This window comes from Haliaeetus albicilla, chromosome 16 (assembly GCF_947461875.1).
Source record: "Haliaeetus albicilla chromosome 16, bHalAlb1.1, whole genome shotgun sequence".
NCBI classification, from domain to species: domain Eukaryota; kingdom Metazoa; phylum Chordata; class Aves; order Accipitriformes; family Accipitridae; genus Haliaeetus; species Haliaeetus albicilla.
The window spans coordinates 13,348,611-13,368,439 of record NC_091498.1 but is presented as its reverse complement, the minus strand read 5'-3'; the positions used below and the strand labels follow the sequence as shown (position 1 = coordinate 13,368,439).

General features: G+C 41.7%; 1 protein-coding gene across 24 annotated transcripts in view; it reads right to left on the bottom strand.

Annotated features, from left to right (window-relative positions):
• The window catches only part of TSPAN4 (tetraspanin 4), a 488,885-nt gene that overhangs the window by 191,534 nt on the left and 277,522 nt on the right, over positions 1 to 19,829 (bottom strand). For 6 of the 24 annotated variants that reach the window (XM_069803550.1, XM_069803549.1, XM_069803552.1 and 3 more), the window contains one exon: positions 9,021 to 9,137. The exons of the other annotated variants lie outside the window; for them this stretch is intronic. In XM_069803550.1, coding sequence (XP_069659651.1) covers positions 9,021 to 9,137 — 117 coding nt within the window. The remainder of the gene's footprint in view (positions 1 to 9,020; positions 9,138 to 19,829) is intronic. 24 annotated transcript variants of the gene reach the window in all.

Sequence of the window (19,829 nt, the reverse complement as noted above, 5' to 3'; positions counted from 1 at the left end):
TGAGGCTTAATTACCACTTTAATTTTTGAACTTTACTGTTGAACTCACTTTGTGCAAGCTATTTAATTCACCCTAAGTAACTTCTCAGCCACTGAAGAATTGTTAAGTACACTTTACCTCCTAGTCATCCAGCTTCATGTTACCACGGTGGCACCATCAAGACTTCCACAGATTAAAAGATTTTTCCCCCAGTAACTTATCCTTTCTAAAAATCGTTCATTTACTGTTGAAGAATTCCTTACCCTCCATGTTCATACTTGTTTTCCTCCACTATATTCTGCCAGATTCTTAAAACCATGCTGCTCACAGCTACCACCATGCTTTTTCTGACTCTCCCATTTAATTTTACACACACTATCTGAAGCCCCAGTGGTATCAGAAGATTCAGAACCAGACCTGATAGATCTTATTTGAAAGACAGGGAAAGAAGAATTTGTCATCTCTTTGTTATAGGACATAATTTATTCAACAAAAACAGCCTGCACTCCTGCTTGTGCTTTCTATTGCTATACCATGCTGTACACATGTACAGTCTGATATATCCTGTTTACCACTTCTGAAATTACTTGTTTCTTTCAAACATTAGTGCAAATTATTTTATAAGACATATTTCTTGATTTCTACCACGATGAATTTCATTCTCATTCCTACCCCTATTCAGCTTTCCAAGTTTCTTTAGAACATTTCTTTATCTTCTTTACTATTCAGGGGACCTCACAACTTTTATCTTCCTTATCCGCTTCTTCCAGATAGTTAATGGAACCTCCAAATAATACTCTTCCAGATATTAAATAACACAAATTATTTATTAAGAATATAGGAAAGCTTCATGGAAGACAACAGATCTAAGTTGTACCATGCTTCTGCTTATTAGCACTTACCTACATTTCTCTCTACAATTTTTAATCAAACTAATAACAATGTAGCAAGTTGTCCTGTCTGAAGTACTCCACCAACTGTTCCACTATGATAAAGATACATTTATCTGGTGTTTTTTCCCCGCTAATGCCATCCAACATACAATACAGAGTTAAAAAGACCTAAAAGGAAGATACAATTTTTACCATTATGACCTCACTGAAATCAAGCAAGCTATGACAGTTTAACCAAGCTGAGAATATGGTCCTATTTATTTTTGTTACAGATACACTTTTTCTTACAGTACATTAGTAGGCTAACCAACTGACAGCTACACATTTTGCTTCAGCTGAAATTGCTGGTCACAAGCACCATTAAATACTCGAGCACAACCATAATAAAGCAAGCCAAAGCATTCTGTTAACTCTATCCTTGAACCATACAGTCTCTTGGAAGTTTCAAGAAACACTAAAAATCCAGGAAACTTTAGAGACTGAATCACAGAAACCACAGTTTGTCATGGCCAGTGAAAATTGCCATGTATCAGCTAACAACTCCATACTTTTAAAAGCCCAGAATAAACTCAGCCCTGTGGTACAGAAATGAAATCCGGGGGGGAGGAGGGGGGGGGCGGGGAGAGAAAGAAAATTCTAAAAGATAAAAACCCGAATTTAATTAAAAGAAAAAAGACAGCTGATGGCAAGAGGTGGAAGCAGGGCATGCTGTCAGATGAACCAAGGGAGTCTGGTTCACTACAGTCTATTTTTAGCTCAGTGGTTTTTAATAATGTCTCATCCAGAGGCAGCAACAACTGTGGCTTGTGTCAAATAAACTGGGGAGGAATACCAAGAGAGAAACACACACCTTTACCTTGTTACCAACTGAGTCAATGACCCACCTCGATCAATTCAGTGCTCCGAGACCAAACTGAGCATGACTCCAGTGATGCTGCTCCCCACTTCGCCTTAGTTCTCTAGATTAGGGGGCTGGCCAGGGATCAGGGTTTACACAGACCTGCAGAAGTGTTGGTGGGCACTCCGCGGGTCTCTAGCCCAATGTCATTCTCCAGGGAGGACTACTGCCAACACTAGATCAGCTCAGCCATGGTTTGGTCTTCGGCTTGAAAATGTCCAAGGATGGAGACACATCATCTCCAGGTACCTTATTACAGAGCTGCAGAACCAAACAAATGAAAAAGCTCTTCTTAAATGAAGCTTCCAAGCTGCAACTTCTGGCCACAGCACCCTTGACACACCACCTGCAATTACTGGGAAGGGTTTGGCTCTGTCATTTTTGTTACTCCCTTCAAGTAGTTGTAGGTTGTTATTTGATGGCCTCTTCACTTCCCCTCACCCGAGTACCCAAACCCATTTCTCTCAAACTCTGCCTATAATTCATGTGCTCAGCCCCTAGCCATGCCAGCTGGTCTTTGTGGGTCCTGCTTCAGTTTCTTGACATCCTTCGTGAAGTGGAAGACCCAAAACTAGACCCAGCATACCAGGCAAAGCCTCACCAGTCTCAGATAGAGAGGGATAACAATTTCCTTCAATCTGCTAGCCACAGTCCTCTAAATGTAGTCCAGCATGTAGTTCACCATATTCACTTAGAGAGTGTGCTGTTGGTCAAGATTCAGCTTGACATCCCTCATCTTGCAAGGCCCTCACAGCAGGATTGCTACTCAGCCACTCAGTTCCCAACCTGTACAGATACACAAGGTTACTCTGCTGCAAGAGCAGAACTTTGCAGTTCTTGTTAAGGGGTCTCCCTTGGACCACCTTCAGGCTTCTGAAGATGCCTCTGGACTGAAACTCTTCCCTCTGGCATACCATCAACAGGAGCACATAGTTTTCATCTCTCAGGCTTTGCAACCAGAATTGGTCACAGCTATAGCTTTTCCTTTTTCTTTTCCTTTCAAAAAATGGTTCCACACTCCAAAGAAAATTACAGAGCTCCAGCACTATAACTACCATTCCCAAATTTGAGGCATTAAGTGCCTCAAGCATCCTTCTCAGGAGCAAATGTTTGAAGGGAAAGTTATTTTCCCAAGGGATAGCAATATTGCTGCTGTGTAAAAGGCAGAAAAACTCTCCCATACATGTAGCCAAGGATTCAGCATCCAATTCAAATGACACATGCTACAAAGCAGAAAAAGCCACACACAGCAGCTGGCATCTAAAATGTGGTTTGGGATGCCTCTGAAGCTTTAAAGAACCTCTCCCAAAAGGTATTGTGTTTCTGCTGATAAGCTCTAGCTTTCTTTTCCAAAGAATCAGAGACCTACTATTAGCTTTCCACAAGTACACAGTATCTTGCACTTTGCAAAACCAAGTAGCACCTTCTTCTGAAACCACTCAAGCCATGTTCTATGCAAATAATTTTAACATAACCTTATGTTTTAGAAACTGAAAGAACATCACTGTCTAACCCTTTGCATTTTAGGATACTCCCCTTGGGATTTTCTTCTGAGGCAATCGTCCTGGGTTCAGCTGGAATAGAGTTAATTTTCACAAGAAACTGGGAGGGGGCACAGCCAGGACAGCTGATCTGAACTAGCCAAGGAGATATTCCATACCATAGGACGTCATGCTCAGTATATAAACTGGGGGAGCTTGCCAGGGGGAACAAGGGATTGCAGCATGGGAGCAGGCTGGGCATCAAGTTCTGGGTGGTGAGCAATCGCACTGTGCATCACTCACTTCGTATATTCCTTCATTACTGTTATTATTACTTCTTCTCTCCTTGTGTTGTCCTATTAAACTGTCCTTATCTCAACCCACAAGTTTTTACTTTTTTCTTCTGATTCTCCTCCCCATCCCACTGGGGTGGGGAGAGGAGTGAGCAAGTGGCCACATGGTGCTTAGTTGCCGGCTGGGCGTAAACCACAACTGTAATCAAGAAAACAAAAAGTGCTGATTCCACTTTGGTTCACAGAGACATACTTTTCCCATGATGGTCTTCAAAGAAGCAGAGATTGCCTGCCATCCTGAATCCGGCAATTTAAGCCCAACAGGCATGCAATGGTTAACCATTTAAAAGCACTAACCGATGATAAAAGCACTGGATCACAGCAGAATTATTCAGTTAAACCAGTATGATTTCAAGACCCTGAAGGAATAGGGATGGTGCAAGTACAGTTCTTATTCAACATCATCCCTCTTTAACAGACATTTTATTTTAAATTGCAGCTATGGAAAGGGAAGTGGTTTTAGCTCTTTATTCCCAATGAATAGCTAAATTAGACTTGGAATAGAGATTCTTATGGCTAATGCAACCTGCCCTGTGACTGTACCTGTAACATGACTGCACTGCCAAACATTACTCATTGTCAGGTTAGAGCTAACACAAGGTAGACTTCATTACACAAGTACTTTAACAAAAAACATCTGTAAAACGCAAGAAAACAACTCTCAGATCCATCCATGGATCCCTCCCAGTTTCCTTCTCCATCTCTGCATTAGATGTCAGCAGATGCTTGTCTTTGGGTTCTCTCCCTGCTTCTTGTATTCTTGGCAGATGGAGGGTTACTCTCTGTTTTCGACTTCTGTCACCAGGCTCAGATAGTTAGCATACCAACTGCTCTGCAGTATCTATTGGGTGAAATGAACTATTGGTTCAGGTCAGATTTCTAGCTGACGAGTCTCTACATCCAACACACCCCCACACCCCACACCCAAAAAAACCCCAGCCAAACAAACAAAAAAACCCAAACCAAAGAGTGATTTGCTTTGGTAACCCTGAGGACAGATTCAGCAATGGCACTAAAGACCAGAGGCTCACAGGCAATGGGCTACCACCCTTTTCCTAAGCTCCTCTATTTGCCCACTACCCCTTGAATCACATCCAAAAAAACACTGAAGGCAAATGAGTTTTGTTGGGGACCCTTGTTACTTCTTTAAGAATGAAGAGTAGTGAATGTAGTCCAACCACGGACTTGTAGGTAGCACAAAGGAAGTTGCTGCTGACTGACTCTTTCAAGGTCATCCGTCTGTAGTTTGCTTCCTTTCATCTGAGGCTTGTAAAACCTGTGCAGACAGCTCCTGAGCAATGCACAACAAAATGCATGTCGGCATTTCAGTCTTGAAAAAGGGCAATATGTCTCTGTGCTACAGAAACAGTGTGGTATAGTCCCTGCTTCTTCATGCCCCTCCAAGATTCTTTGAAAAAATTATGCAAAAGCAGCTATTCTCTGAAAGGAAATCAAGCAATTTATAGCTGATTTATCTCTGCCACACACCACTTATCTGTAGTGCATGTTTTCCCTTTCTTGAGAGATTGAACAGGATGAGGATATTGAATGGCTCTAAAAAAAATTCAAGCTAAAGCCATCAGCCTTCAGAGCCAGCCAAAATAGTCATCAGCATCTAAAGCAGCATGAAACTACTGAAGATCCCCAACGAGGCAGCACACATGCACACTTCCATTCAGCCTACCAACTTCTCCTGGAGCGAACAACAGAAATGCTGCTTCGGCTGCTAGCGCGGAGCCTGAACTACTCGTTCATTTGAGGGAAGGATGAATGGAAATGGAGGAACAACTTAAACTCCTGCTGCAGCAGCACATGAAGATACTCCAAAGCTACCCTCAAACCCCAGCTGTCTGGACAAGAGCTCTGCCAGTCTCACTATCCCAACAATTGCAAGAGAAGAGATTGGAAGGTAGCTTGTTGTTTTGGTTTGGTTTGGGTTTTTTTCTATGAAAGCAGCAGCCCCTTACTTATGTCAATTCCCAGTTGACAATGCGAGGTCCACCTCAAGAGCCAGCAGAGCTGGCCGATGTGGCCAGCCCATAGTTTATGTAAGGGAATGATCCCCGCCCCAATCTGAGAGTAGCATTTGCCTCTCATCCACACCACTGTGGAGTTTGTACCAACTGCAAAGGCCCCACAGTGTGCTTTGAACCTTTCTTCTTCCCCTGATAGTGATGTAAACTGTGAAACTCAGCTTTTCTAACACAAAATGCTGCAATGCAAGTTCAAGGCCAAGGTCTGAGTCACCCTGACTCCCCTAGGGCCTCCCCCCAGCCCCTCTGCCCAAGGGGCTCGCTCTAAGCTCAGCCCTGAGCCTTCATTCCCTGCCTCAGCTGTTGTAGAGATGTGCCTGTCTCCACTCCCAGCCCTGCCTGTGCCTAGCAATGGACCTTGTTGATCTGGACTCTGCTCTGCATGCTGACTTCCCAGCTTGACCTGAGACCTGCCTCACCCACTCACCACTATGGACCTGCCTGGTGTCACTGGATGAGGTCCTCACCCCAACTTCCCTTCTGAGCTTGACTGCGGACCAGCCTCATTACCAGGGATGTGTCTAATGATCTGGACTCTCAGGTGACCCTGACTGCCATCACTAGCCTGGCCCTGCTTGCCTTGCTGGGGTAAAATGGAGATGCACTCCGGCCATCCAGACTCTTGCCCTGCCCACCACGTTATTGTACTCAGGTGCCAGACCCTCATCTCTTAAGGAGCACAGCTGGCCTTCATTGCACCCCAACATTCATATCAGAGGTGACATAACCTGAAATTATCTATTACATGAACAAAACAAGCCCAGGCCGTGTGCTAAAAAAGAACCGGATAAAAATAGACATTCACATGGCAGAAGGTGAGAAAGAAAACCTCCAGTATGCTTCAGACATGATTTTTGCACTAGAAGGAAATTCTCAAATCACTCTGTCCTATGAAGTTTCTATGCTGCATCTCTCCTGTAACAGTCCCTCCTCTCTGGCTTGCGGGGAGTTGATAGGGAGGCAGACACCTACCTGAAGCTGAGACACAATCTACTGCCAGAGAAGAGAAAACTACTCATGCTTTGGAGACAACAGATCTTCCTCAGAGAGCTCCTGTTGTCTCTAAGACTTTTCTGAACTTCAGAATACGTTCCTTTTCAGGAAGAGCAGTAGCTTAGAAGCTGACAGAGGTTCCAACTGTGCAGGTCTCTCTTATAACAACTGCACGAGCTGGGACTCATTAGCCAGCTGTAGAAAAATACTACCAAGAAGAGAGAGGATAACCTTCCCTCTTTCAAAAAATGCTCTTCCAGCGCACAGCTACAAGCTGCACATTTTGCATAGCCAAGCAAACTGGGGAGCAGATCTTCAGCGACTCTAACCCAGTGCAGGTCAACCTTACTTCAAAGGAACTAAGGTCAACTTAAAACCTGAACACAGGAACTTGGGATTTCTGGGGTCAGGCTTTGCTGGGTCTGCAGCAGAGCATATAGACATAAGGAAACTCATCCCACAGCCATACCTATCAAAGGGAATATCAATGTACTTTCATTTTCTCCCTAAAAACCTGCCCTCTTAGTTTGTTGCTACTATGTATTTTATACTCCCTGGAGGAAGAAATGACAGACCTTCAACTTGTCAGCACTGGGAGAATCTGCTTTGATTATTCAAGTAGTCAAATGGGGCCTTTCCAAGTTGTGTTTGATTGACATGTTTAACATGCTTCTCTCCATCAGAGTCTATTACCTGATTTCATAAACTTCAGTGCCATCTGTCCTGCTGTCTGTGGAGTAAAGAGCACATTTTGAATGCAGTCGCTCACATGCCTGGCCTCATTTACTGGACAGACTTCCCTTCTTGGATATGCTGCCTTTTGAGCAGAGCATCACTCTTGCAGATCACACCACCAAATGTGACCATTAAAGGAGGGCTGCATTCAGAGTAGGCAGCTTTTATCTCTGGATCACTCTAGGTATTTCACTCCTCTCCCAATGGTAACAGACTCTTCGTATGTTCACTAACACTGACTTGCAAATAGGCACAATATGCAGAGATTGAAACATAAGCCTCAAAAGAATGTCTGAAATCATCCTGGGAACTGCTCTCCACAAGCTGAGAACACCCACGGTTCTGGATACAGCTTCCATCAAACTGGGTATCTGGCAGCCCAAGGAAACATGCCCAAGCACTGAAGTTCCCACACCCTAAAAGCAGGAAAGGGCTTTGAAAATACACACGCTCCTGCACACAGACAGGAGAGAACATCAGGAAACAACTAAATCACTTTGAAGCAGAAAATAAGAAATTCACCACCCATCAGTTTCTTACTTGGGTGTAATTATTGAGCATTACAATAACCTCACTGCATTGCTTATTATGCTAATCTTAATTGGCTTGCTGTTTATTTGCACACCCTCCCATCCCTTTGTCATTTTTGTCAGTTGTCTCTCCTCTGACACTTTGGCTGCAAACTCTTTTGAGTTAAGGACTGATTTTCTGTTAAAGGTGTAGAAAGCCTGCTCTGAGAAGGTCTTGGTCTCTGACTGGGGTTTTCAGCAACTGTCAAAACACTCACAAATTAGTTAGCATCAAAGATATCTCAGGTTATTTTTGTTTTGCCATTAAATTAACTTTCACCTTAAAACAAATGGTACAAAACTGAAAAGGACTCTCTATAACTATCAGTAAAAATATACCAGCTAATAGCATTGACAGAATCAAATCTGTGACATCATTTCCCTTTCCTTTAACTCTTTCTCTCCCCTTGCTTTTAAATATTGAGTGATATGAGTGAAACTGTCTTCTGTTTGATTTCTCCAAAGATCCAACACTTCCTAACAGCCAAAGAACCTGTGAGCAGCTGATGTACAGGCTGTTAATGATCATGGCAAAATAAACACCCCAAATAAGAGGCTTCTTTAGAAAATACTGCCTTCTATTTTGGTCATTCTCCTTTCATAAATTTGTTCCCTGAATACAGCTTAAATCAGTAAGGTCATTTCCCTGAGGAAGCACTGATGACTACAGGGAATTAAGTGTCATCCAAATGCTGAGACCTGGAAACCTCCTCCCAGAAAAAGATTACCAAATCCCTGCATCAGGACACAGTCAGAGTCCCTAAAGGACTAAATGTCTGTTAAATAATGAGCATGCATCTCAGCTTGATGGAACTTCTGTTTCGGTAATTGTCTGAAGTGGCTTTATGTTCACAACCATATAGATGCAAGAATATCAGGACAGTAGTGTCCATCTATGTGAGGAAGGTAGCAAAATTGTATAGGAGATTTCATTACTAGTTTGTATCTTAATACAGCAAAGCACTAAGCCACAGTCTAAACAAACCCACACCTCTTCCAAAAGAAAACCATAGGAAAGAAAACATAAACGAAAAGCTGTTTGATCTATATTGAGACTGCTCATGAGAACAAAAACCCATTCCTCACCTGCTCTAGCAAACACTTCTTAGGAGGGAGTTCAGATGGTGCAAGAGGCATGGATTCTCTCCATGTTATCTCCAAATGCTGATGAACAAGCTGCCAACCAGCTTCAGAGTTCAGAGTCTATGGGTAACACGGTAGGTAAAATTAAAACAAACAGCTCCTCTCCATATCAACTTCACAGCATTTTGCCCCGGTTTGCACTTTCAGTTAGTGTTGAGTTAGCTCCATCCACACTAGGATTCACAGCCCTGCCTTTCCTCCAGCCCCTGCAAAATTTTCAGAAGCAACTTTCTAAATCAGTAGAGAAAAACAAAACAAAACAAAACAAAACAAAAAAACAAGCTTCTGTTACCAGAGACACATTAAATGAGCACTTGTTATTAGTTCCAGAAAGTTTTGGATCCAAGTTTGCTGCCAACAGGAGACAACTGCCCGCCTGCTCACAGACTGGCAGAAGGGCCATTCCAAGACTCAGACCCAGAAACCATTTGGACATTACAGCTGTATCACATCTGCACAAGGATCTGAAACAAAACCCTTCATCAAGGGACTCTTGAGTCCCTGGGGCTTGAAATCCAGGCTGAAACTACGATTTTACATTTCAGCTCCATCTCGAATCAGCAATGCATCAGCTAAGTCTCAGCGTGCCTGAGCAGTATGTGGTAGGAGTGAAAAAAAGAGTACAGTATAGAGTCTCCTGCTCTGCTTACTGTCAGTATAATCGCTGGACACGGATGCTCATTCTCCAGAAGCACAAGACTTCATAAGGCACAGAAATACCAGCCTCTGTGACAAGAACGAGAAGATAACACATGGAGGAAGAAGCAAATTGTTCACCACAGATGCATATTTTATGCACTGCTCTGCTCTGATAAGACGTACCTCTTACCCTTATCTTCTGATGTGGGTCCATGCTGAACCCTGTGAGCACCAACAGGCCCACCACCAGAGCAATCAGTTTATAAAGAAGTGACAGCAGAGAGACTGCATTCATTCTGTTATTGCTCAGTTTACAACTCAGTGATGGGCTTTCTCTCCCCTGACAGTTCAGAAATCTCATTTTGAGATTAGAAAAATCATGCTACATCTCTCCTGTCTCTAACAGCAGCACAGGTAATAAAGACCCTGAATTGCATATTCAGGGCTGTGCCTACGAGTTAAAGTAGCAGATGCTCTAGGCAGAAAAGACTGCAGGCCACTCTTCCATAGTTTTACAAGGTCTGCAGGGAGAAGCAGCATAAAGACTTGTATTTGTCAAAATAATCAAATGTCTTGAAAATACACTAGGGAACCATTCTGATATAAGGATGGAGATATTTTTACTTAGTCAGTTCCCTGATCAAAACCACACTTTAATATATATATTCTCTGGCTTTAAAAATCTTTGAAATATAGCACGTAACTCATCAGAGATAGCAGCACCGAAGGGAGACTGTACCAATATCTAAATATCTGGACAGAAAGTCGATAAACAAAATATCAACACACCTGTGCAATAACAGGAAACAGCAGCAGGTGGTAAAAGTTGGCAGAAGCCAGTTTGGACACAGTATGTGCGCCTCTAAGGCTGCTTTTTTCAGCTACACTGCCCAGGCAGTGACACAACAGATTGCTGTCACTGCCACCCCACAGTGCAGTCCCATGCCTTCAGATCCACTCTGATCCAGGTCGGATCCACTCTGATCCAGGTTGGAAACTAAGAGGTTGCCTCTGCCAGCATCACAGCAACTTCAAAGACAAATTGTTATTACTAATGACCCCCATTGACTTTATGGATAAGTAGATGCTTTTTGTTGTTTTTGCGTATTTTTCTCTATGGGAATGAATTTAAGTGCTCTGCAAAGTTTGAGGCCAGACAGAGTTGCTGTACGCAGATGGAACATGAAGAAGTGTTTCTGCAGGTCTGTAAATACAACCCTGCTGACAATCCTCAGTGCGGATTTACAACTCTTCCTACCACTTCAGGTTCTTCTGAGCATAGACTGTGAGTCATATCAACTTGTCAAATGACCTAAGGAAAGTGCAGAAAAATGATGCAAGGAGAGGTACCAGGCCAAGCACTGCTTAGAGCCTTTGGGATCGATGCTGGTGCTTAGATCTCTAATGTAAGTGGTTCAGCTGTAGCGAGGTTACTTTGCCTACACCCAGCAGCAAATATCAAACAAGCACTTGCTTTTTCATTGCACTCAAATCTTGTATTAAAGCTGTCTTTGGAACATGCTCCCTGTTTGACACTTAGGCAAGTTATTTAACCTCATGGGGCTCAGTTCCCTGCGAGGGAAACCCCCTCTTTAATTTTTCTTGCCTTTTTACATTTTTCTAGGCAGAAATTCTCTTCCTAAGTGTTTGTGCTGTACCAGTTTCAGCTGAGACACCTCAGTGATGCTGCAATGCACAAAAAAAACAACTCTAAACTGATCTGCTCCGTGCGTGGAGTCTGCTTCTAACACAAGCAGGTACTGTGCTGCACGGGCATAACCCTCCTAACAGAGTGAAAGGCCAACAACTGAAGCCCAAGACAAAATGCCCAGGAACACGTGAAACACTTTCTGCTACCCTGCCCATAGTAAAAAGTGACATTTGAAGGAACCAGATACCTTGAGTAAGATGACAGTCCAACGGTCCATCTCCTGAGCAGGCACTGCTGACAGACTGACTCTCCCAAGCATTTTGGCTCCTGGCTGCTACACAGGGAAAGCTCCATTAGCCTGAGGGCAAAGCAGGCTGAACAGAGCTGGGAGCTCTCCCAAGAAGAACTACAGCAACCCTCCCTCTCCTCTTCCCACCTCTCCTTTTTCATGTTTCTCTAAAGGTGTGAAGACAAAACAAGTTTGTGCCTTGCATATTTTAAAGGAATTGCTTTTCTATTTCAGAAGATATTGCTGTCATCAGAGAGCACATACATATCACAGCCAGCAATAGCTCCTTCACATTTAAGCCTTCAGTCTGATTGTATAAATATGTATACTGTGGAGCAGAAAACACTCTGACAGGTACATAAGAAGTCTGACAGGATAACCACTCCTCTGTCTACATGCACTAAGCCTTCAGGTAAATAACTATTAAAGCTCGTGGGCTTTTTTCTTTCTAAATACATTCTATTTACTTGATCGTCTGTAATGACTTCTCTCTGAAATTGTTAAGCTCTATCATGTAGAACCATATTTAGATGGGATTACAGTTACACTCATATCAAGAAATAAGATGGCATCACTCACCTAACACTATCGCTTGGCATAAAAGTAGTCTCTTTTACTCAAATAATGGCTAAATTCCAATCCTTGTGTCTGCAGCAAATAATACCTTAATCTACAAGCTATCCCATATTCCTGGGGGTCAGGCACAGAGCAAGGTGATATTCTTTACATTCTTTACAATTAATGCTCTGAAATCTGGCATTTTATGGCCTGAAGTGCAAAGAGAGATTTGAAACCATCTATTTTTTTGTGCCTAAACGGAGATGGTTTTACACAGCCTCTTTCTCAGGAGGTGAGAGCCCAATATTTTACTCAGAAATGGTTACATCAAATCAGAACAAGCTTCCATCCAGAACAGTGGTGAATCTCTAACCACATCCTACACCAGAGGAAAGAAAAAGTTCAAGGACAAAGGCAGCATACAGGAACACTTCCCCAGAGCCCTGCCTCAGGCTCCAGCTCTTGGGCACTTCCTGCGTCTTAAGTGTCTTGATATTTCAGAGCCTTTAATAGGTTTTATTCCTGATCTTCTCATTTTTGAACTCATGCTGACCACAGTATGTCCTGTAGCAACAACATCCACAGACTTAGCCACATATTCTTCAAGAAACTGTTCCTTACTCACCCTTTTCCATGCAACCCTTAATTTTATGTTACAAAATCTGTCAAGTCCATCCTCAGCCACCTGTTTCCTAGACTGAAGAGATCGACTCTGTTTAACCACCCCTCATCTAGAAGCCATTCCCTAGCTCTGATCCTCCCATCTCCCTTCACAGCATGTTTTACAGTTGTTCTAGGCTTTTTGAGATGAGAGGCACCAGAACTTTACACAACATTCAAGATACAAGTGTCTTATTTTTGAGACATCAATGCCCTTCAAAGGATGCTCACAGGTTAAGCATAACAGAACAGAAGCACCCAAAAATCACTTGTTTTTAAAATCTTGGCCTTTAATTCATTTTGTATTTATAGAAAGACACTTTTTTCACACTGCTAGCTTTACTATATTTTTAGATAGGAAAATTTCAAATTAGACCAGCAATTCACCTATTCTTGTAACTTATCTCCAACGGGGGCAGATGCTTCAGAGAAGGCAGAGTAAATTCTAGAGCACACAGTGAAATAATATATTCCACATAGCAACCATCTTCCAAACCCCGTAAGTGTTTTAATTCTTAACACATTAAGATTTAGATTTTTATTATGTGCAAGAAACTCAGCAATTGAAGAGAATCAAGAAACCTAAGTATCCTCAGTGCCAAAGTCTTTGGAAAAAAAAAGAGGAACACAGGATCCCAAATTTCACATTTAGAAATAGTTTTTCTATCTTCATTAAGGTAACAAGTGGAAGTAGGTTAATTTCCAAGTATTTTCCTTTATCATTGAAAAAGCAATTCTCCACCTTTCCTGGACATCATCTGTTCTTATTTTATAGGAAATGGAAAATAGGAGCACATGAGATTGCATTCCTCATTGTCCTACACTTGCCACACCTTCTTTGATCAAACTATGTTAAGTTCTTCACATGCCAGAATGTCTTTTGACCTCAATAATCTGCATTATTCATCAATAAAACTCTTTTTGAGTTGGATGGAAATGCCAGTTGAACAGGACCAGTGATTCAACCCCAGCCTCCTTACAAACAAGTGGCCAGAGATAGCTTTCAAGGAAGATAAACTTCAGGCTTACTCTCACCACTATTTTCAGCAGCTCAATTACAAATGTTGTTAATAGACATGAAATTTTGAGTGCCTTTCAGGAATTTCAGCAACTTCAATGCAGTAGTGAATTTCACAGACTATCTTGCCTCTAAAGTAGACTTCTGACTTTGATCATACTTTTTTCTGAGCTTTCATTGCCTGGGAATGTCTTTTGTTCTTATGTCCTGGAAGCTGGTAACAGAGAGCCTAATCACTCCATCTTTGCTGGGAGGACTGAAGGTACGTGAATACAAACGTTATACAAAATTCACAAGGAACAGAAAGGCAGCAACAAAAATGAGAGTTATTTAAAATTAATAATAAGGAGAGGGACATATTGGGAGACTTGCAATTTAAAAAGCAATAGCTTGTTAAGCTTGCTTTAATACCAGCTTAGTTCATTACTCATTACAGAGTGACAGGGAAAATAAAGCTGAAGAAATTGCTAATGATGCCAAAAGTCTGTATTATGCATTTTGTAGTTCCTAATCTCTTAAAACTAAACCTAAAAAAAAAAAAAAAGAAAAAAGCTAATCATCTGTTCCTAGTCCCCTGATTTCATATCAAATTGCCAGGAAAAAAAATCCACTTAAGGGGAATTCTTTAGCTCCTTTTCTGCAGTAGTTTAATTAGATTCCACCAATAAGTCTCTGAAAGCAACATAATTTCTTGTCTCAAAGCAGTTAGATGAGGCTTGCTCCCTTCATGTGAAAATGGTCTTTGCCATCCTACCTCCTTCTGCTGAAGTACTAGACGGTGGTCCACACTGCCCTGGCACAACCTTCTTGCTCAGTGCCTTCCAGGGTTGCATATCACCATCACCTCCCACAAGTCAATCCTTTTGAACCTGCTATTCCAAAAACTTAAAAGGCTTTTTTCCTATTTCTGTTGGGGATGTTCTCTCTGTAGTCACTAAGGTGAAGCAGATCTTGGCTGACCTAATCAATGCATTTTTAAGAGAGTTCTGGTTTCATTCAGCTGTTTCTCAAATCATCTACAACAGTGTTTTACCCAGCCTGATTAATTTCGAGTGTTGAAAATGGTGAGAGCTGTGAGTAGAAAACTCGTTACACGATATGATAGCATGATAGCTACTTCATGCAGCCAAAGACACTGCAAGAGGCAGCACTGTAAGACTGTAAAATACACTAACTCTTATTGATGTCAACCAAATGCTCTTCCTCAAATCTTTTTTTCTAAGGATCCAGTCAGTGACCACAATTTGAACAACACACAGAGATTGCATATACATCCACTAAAAGGTCAGCATGTGAAATACTGGAAACATGTTTTTCTCTGATAGAGGGAAATATTGATGAGAATAGTCAATTTGCTATCAACAATAGAAACTTGCCAGTCTCCGGTTTTGTGTGGAGGATATTCACCTGGAGCTCTGTTTTTCTACTCTCACATCTAGGAAGACACATTGCATGCTTTGGGAGGATCAAATAATCTGCTTTACACTGGCAGGTAATTTACTGCATGAGCCTCACTGAAAATAACAGGACTTAACTCTTGATAAGCAATTCCATATGCTTGCTCCATGCACATCTTCGAAGCATCTCTGCTTACCTCACAGATGCAAACAAGTCTTCATTCATTACATGCATTAATGCACAACTAAATATAGTGCTCTCAGAGTGAGCGGATCTTCTTTCTGCCTTACAAATTTCTGACAACTCTTTAGCTGAATTCTGATGACAAAGACATTAGGAATAAAATTTTGTAAGCAAAACTGTCACAGCAGACAAAAATGTCATCCCACTGGTACCATGAAAATGTGTACCTCCACCAAATGAGCCTACTCCTGTAATAATCCTACTCCAAAAAATGCCTAATACTAAAATGTAATCTACCTCATTTAAAATGAGATCATAAGGTCTTCAAGAGCTGGTAAGGATCCCCAAATGCCCACTCATGCCCTTTTTCACTATTTAGGAGAACTGTAGTGTCATAATGGGAGGCACTAAAAGGTGTAAGTGATTTCTGAAGTGCAGGAAAATGGAATCTAAAAGCTTTGTGTACTTGTGCATCCACTGAAGCATTTGAGAAAAATCCTTGAAATCAGTGGTGCAACACTAGGTCCCAAAATAACTTCCTTGAGACTTCAGTGCAAGAAACAGAATCCTTCCTTCCTGCTGGCAGAGAAGATGCTCTCTCACCAGCCCTCACAGTTCTGGGTTCTATGGAAGTGTGCAAGCACACAACTAGTTTTATTGATTGCAGGATCAAAACCTTAATGTACTTGTTCCAGCAGTTCTAGAATATATGAAAAATCAATTAAGTAAAACAATTTTCTTTGAAGTATTCACTGTGCACTTGGGAAGGACCATGTAAAGGAAGGAGAATATAGTGTACATTGCCTTTACTTGCAGGGTTTCAGCGGGGGGGAAAAGAAAGGTAAAACACGTCCTGCAAGTTTGTGTGTGGTTTGTAAATCCTACTGAGAGGAGGTGGCAATGAGCAAAGAGACAACTGGGACAGGCAGGCACTTGCAAATGGTGGCCAAAACAAAAGAGAGAAAAGAACAAAATAATCTGTAAGTGCTTTTCCCTACCACTTCTTATTTAAGTAGATAGGCAGACTTGGAGAAGGGCCTGCTGTAAAGCTAATTAAGTCAGCTTCCTTCCAATTGCTTTAACTGGCTTTTGATGAGGCTTAGCTTTTTTAGATCTTACTATTCCTAATAATCAGGATCATTACAGTAGTGCTTGAGGACCAACCAAGAATGAAACCCCACTGCTTTAAGCACAATGCAAACAAAACCAAAAACATTTTGACAAAGTTTTGTATATAATTTAAGAAGGAAAAAGATAGGAGGATAATTTGCAATGATCTGCACCATATCTGCTGTTTTGCCACCTGAAAGCCAGGCACAGCCAAAAGGAGGAGGAACATATTTCTGCTCTAGCTGCTTTATGCCATTGAAGAGCTGCTCAGAGAAGCCCTGCACTGAATGGTGTGGACCATAAAGTAAAATACAGTCATTGTGATCTTCCCCATTCCCTGAAACTGCACAGCCAGGTAAAGGAGAAGACCCCGTGCATTTAAACTATGCAGTACAGTTTTTAAAGAGCCTGTGTAATCTGACAGAGCAGTCCCAACTGCTTCCAGTTACCGCAAGGTAATTCAAAGTACATTCGTTGGTAATATCACAGAGGAAAAGTGCTTTCAAGGGACTTGAAAATATTTACATGCCAATCTCTCTAACCAACAAGAACAAATCAAAATCTAAGATAGAGATGATGAAATTTTAGTGAAATTCTTGGTATGTCGTGAGACCTTGTGTTGGTTAAAATATGCATTAATATGCATTAAAGAAGCCCCAGGGCATTCTTATTTCCAGCTGAATTATTGGCTCACAGCATGGCAATCACTTGTGAAGACCTCACAGGAAATTATGCTGTATCTCGGGGGGGGGGGGGGGGAAGAAGTATGAAATTACAGTGTGTCACTGTAAGCAATGCCACAATCAGATATAATCAGAGAACTGGAGAAAAACTGAACAGAGTACCAGAAAAGTTAGAGATTAGATTGATCCCTAAGTCAAGGAAAAATCTAGGAGACAAGAACAAAATCAATCCACACTGCACAGAACAAATAAATAGTTTGCCACAGTCCACAATAAAGTCCACAAGATCTTATCTGGAGTGGATAATATGCACTCATACTAGTATTTATTTTTGTACAATAGAATAGGTTAGAAGGTGAAGGAAGAATGTAAAGTTGGAAGTAAACCAAAAAAATCCACCCAATCCAGACAGTAGAACAGAATACAATTAATTTTTATATAACATGCTCATTGCTAAGTGTTGTAAATCACCTTGCAGTAAGAGAGTCAATCACAATCTAAGGGAACAATGAAGTTTTACAGCAGGATAAGTAGAGAGGAAATGGCTTAGAGAGGAGGAGAGAGAACAAGTATTGGGAAAAGAAAATCCAACAATGTCAAACATGATAGGGTCAGTTTGGAGGAATAAGGGAATTAGTGTGTGAGCTAAAAAAGTAGCAGGCTTGAATGCATCTTTGTGTGGAGATTTAAAGTTTTTTTCCTCCACAATAACAAACATTCAACCAGATGGAAATAATCCAATGGTATCGAAGTATCAATAGAAACAATTCTATCAGAGAGGAACACTGCTTTCTAGCTCCCCTCCCCTTCTACACTGGCTGACCAGTATCTTAAACAGTTATTTCAGTGAGCACACAGAGATTTATTCTTAAAGGTCAGACCAGATCATTACAACCACCTAGAACCTGAACTCATGTGTAACACCAAGGAACAAGTAGTGTTGTACTCTCCAAGGTTCACATCCACAGACACCACGCCAGCTGTGCTAAGAAAGCAAGCGCCTCTTGAATTCATTCCAGCGCTTGCCCCAGAATCCTTACCCAAACCCATACTCTCACATACACCTATACTCCAGAAGACTGATGCTAACTCCTCTGTAACAATTTCTTAAATAAAACATTGAGTCTCACATGCTAGGTGGTTACATATTCAAATCTACACTGCCTTATTTGTTTAGCCCTTACACCTACTGACACTGAAATCCACAATCCCATCTTTTCACCCCAAATATCAGCTTTTCCTAAGCCCTTTCTTTTCTAGCCACATGAATATAGGCTGTAAATCCTCTTCATATCAAGGGACTCGCTCTCCTCATCTGTATTCACTGCTGCCTTCACCTGAAGAGAGGGCTGCCGCACATCAGCTATCGATTTCTGTAGGCAGTTTTCTGTCATCAGCAATAAGTGATTGCTTATTAGATGGACAGGGGAAAACTTGAGCATGTGGGCAGTGCTATTTATCATAGAAACTAAGAGCTTTGCAATGAGAGATGAGGCTGGAGAGGAGGAGGAGGAGGAATTCTGCCAGGGTTGAAGGATGACTGTGCCCAGGTGAAGCCCAGGGTTCTGGAAGGGCAGGTGAAATCAATTCTTTGCAATGGCTGGATTCCCAAAGAAATTGTCTTTAAGCTCGATCTTTAACCTGAGAGTGAACTTGGCCTTCATGATTAGTGGGGAGCAACAAAGATAAAGAAGCTGTTGGATTAAGTATCTCTTACCTTTTTTGGATTAGGTCAGTGGTACCACAGAGCGCACTAGAGCTCAGAAAATGACTCTTGCAGAGGAAACGCAGAGCAGTATTGATTCCCTAGCATTGCTGCAGACACTTAAGGTCTGTAATGAAGTTTAATGAATGTAATGAAGCAGAGAACAGTGCCTTTCCTCTAGAGAGCTGAGCAGCCCCACACCTTCCAGATCCATGCAAAACTACAGTACAAGCCATTTTCTTTCTCCCATCCATGAATAGTTTCCAACTGGCAGAAAACACCAGGGTGTCTACAGGTGTTCACTGGTTAATTAAGCAATTGGAAGGCATCATACTCCTACATAAACACCTTAAAGAGTCATTTGAGTATTTGTCACCTGTATAGATTTCCTGTCCTGGAAGTTAGATCAACGTCCCAGGAACAGCTGCCTTACAGAACGGTGTCACAGAAAACTCTTACAGAATGCAGTCGTAATCACATTCTTGTAGCCTACAATACTTTTGATCCTAACAGCATCCAGATCAGTAGCAATATTTAATAGCATGGCTTTAACAAAATGAAGTGAAGGAAGGGAAATAGAAACACCACCCCAAACAGTTAAATAAATTATGTTTGGGATATCAGGGGAAACATCCTTAGTAAGATGCTTCACATCCCCCTAGGCTGCCTCTCCTCTGCTTTCTTATACACTACCCTATCAAGGAGAATAAATTGGTTCTGATTACTTGTTAAAAATAGAAGACATCAATAAAAGTCACTTCCAACTTCTTTAACCACTTCATACTGCAGAAATGTGCTGTTATAGGAAGAAGGTTTGAGCACGGAAGTCCATTTCCATCTCTTAGTCATCTGCCCTCT